Source organism: Meleagris gallopavo, chromosome 9 (genome assembly GCF_000146605.3).
Source record: "Meleagris gallopavo isolate NT-WF06-2002-E0010 breed Aviagen turkey brand Nicholas breeding stock chromosome 9, Turkey_5.1, whole genome shotgun sequence".
NCBI classification, from domain to species: Eukaryota; Metazoa; Chordata; class Aves; order Galliformes; family Phasianidae; genus Meleagris; species Meleagris gallopavo.
In genome coordinates this window covers 12,666,095-12,666,477 of record NC_015019.2, presented here as the reverse complement: position 1 = coordinate 12,666,477, position 383 = coordinate 12,666,095, and the positions used below count along the sequence as shown (strand labels likewise).

The following is a 383-nucleotide window of genomic DNA, read 5'->3' as shown; positions in this document are numbered from 1 at the left end:
ACACATTGCAGCGAGGCGCAGCGGCTCTCGGCAGGTCGGAAGCACGGAACACCCGGCCGCCCCGTTCCGTCCCCTCCCGACCCCCGGCCGCTCCCCCCGGGTCTGGCCGTGCCACCACCCCGCCGAAGGGCACCGTGGGGAAACGAGAGGGGTTCGAGAAGCCTTTCTCAGCGGGATGCGTACGCGCCGAAAGCGATCTTTCTGAAAAGCGATCCCGCGGGTTTTACGGGCAGGTTTACGAGCGGCGGGCGCTGAGGGGCCGGGGCGAGCGCTCCCCAGAACGGCCGCGGGCCCGCTCCCCACCATCTTCGTGTTGGAAACAGGTGTTTCCGCGCCCTCCCCGGCCCTCCGACACCGTATCCGTGACAGCGGCTGCCGCCGCA

The 383-nt window shown here is 70.2% G+C and overlaps 1 protein-coding gene across 1 annotated transcript in view; it reads right to left on the bottom strand.

The window, feature by feature from the left end:
- The window catches only part of FGF16 (fibroblast growth factor 16), a 12,022-nt gene extending 11,716 nt beyond the window's left edge, over positions 1–306 (bottom strand). Inside the window, exon 1 of the mRNA XM_031554731.1 lies at positions 5–306. Within this exon, the coding sequence (XP_031410591.1) occupies positions 5–306 (302 nt within the window). The remainder of the gene's footprint in view (positions 1–4) is intronic.
- Between the last annotated feature and the right edge of the window lie 77 nt (positions 307–383).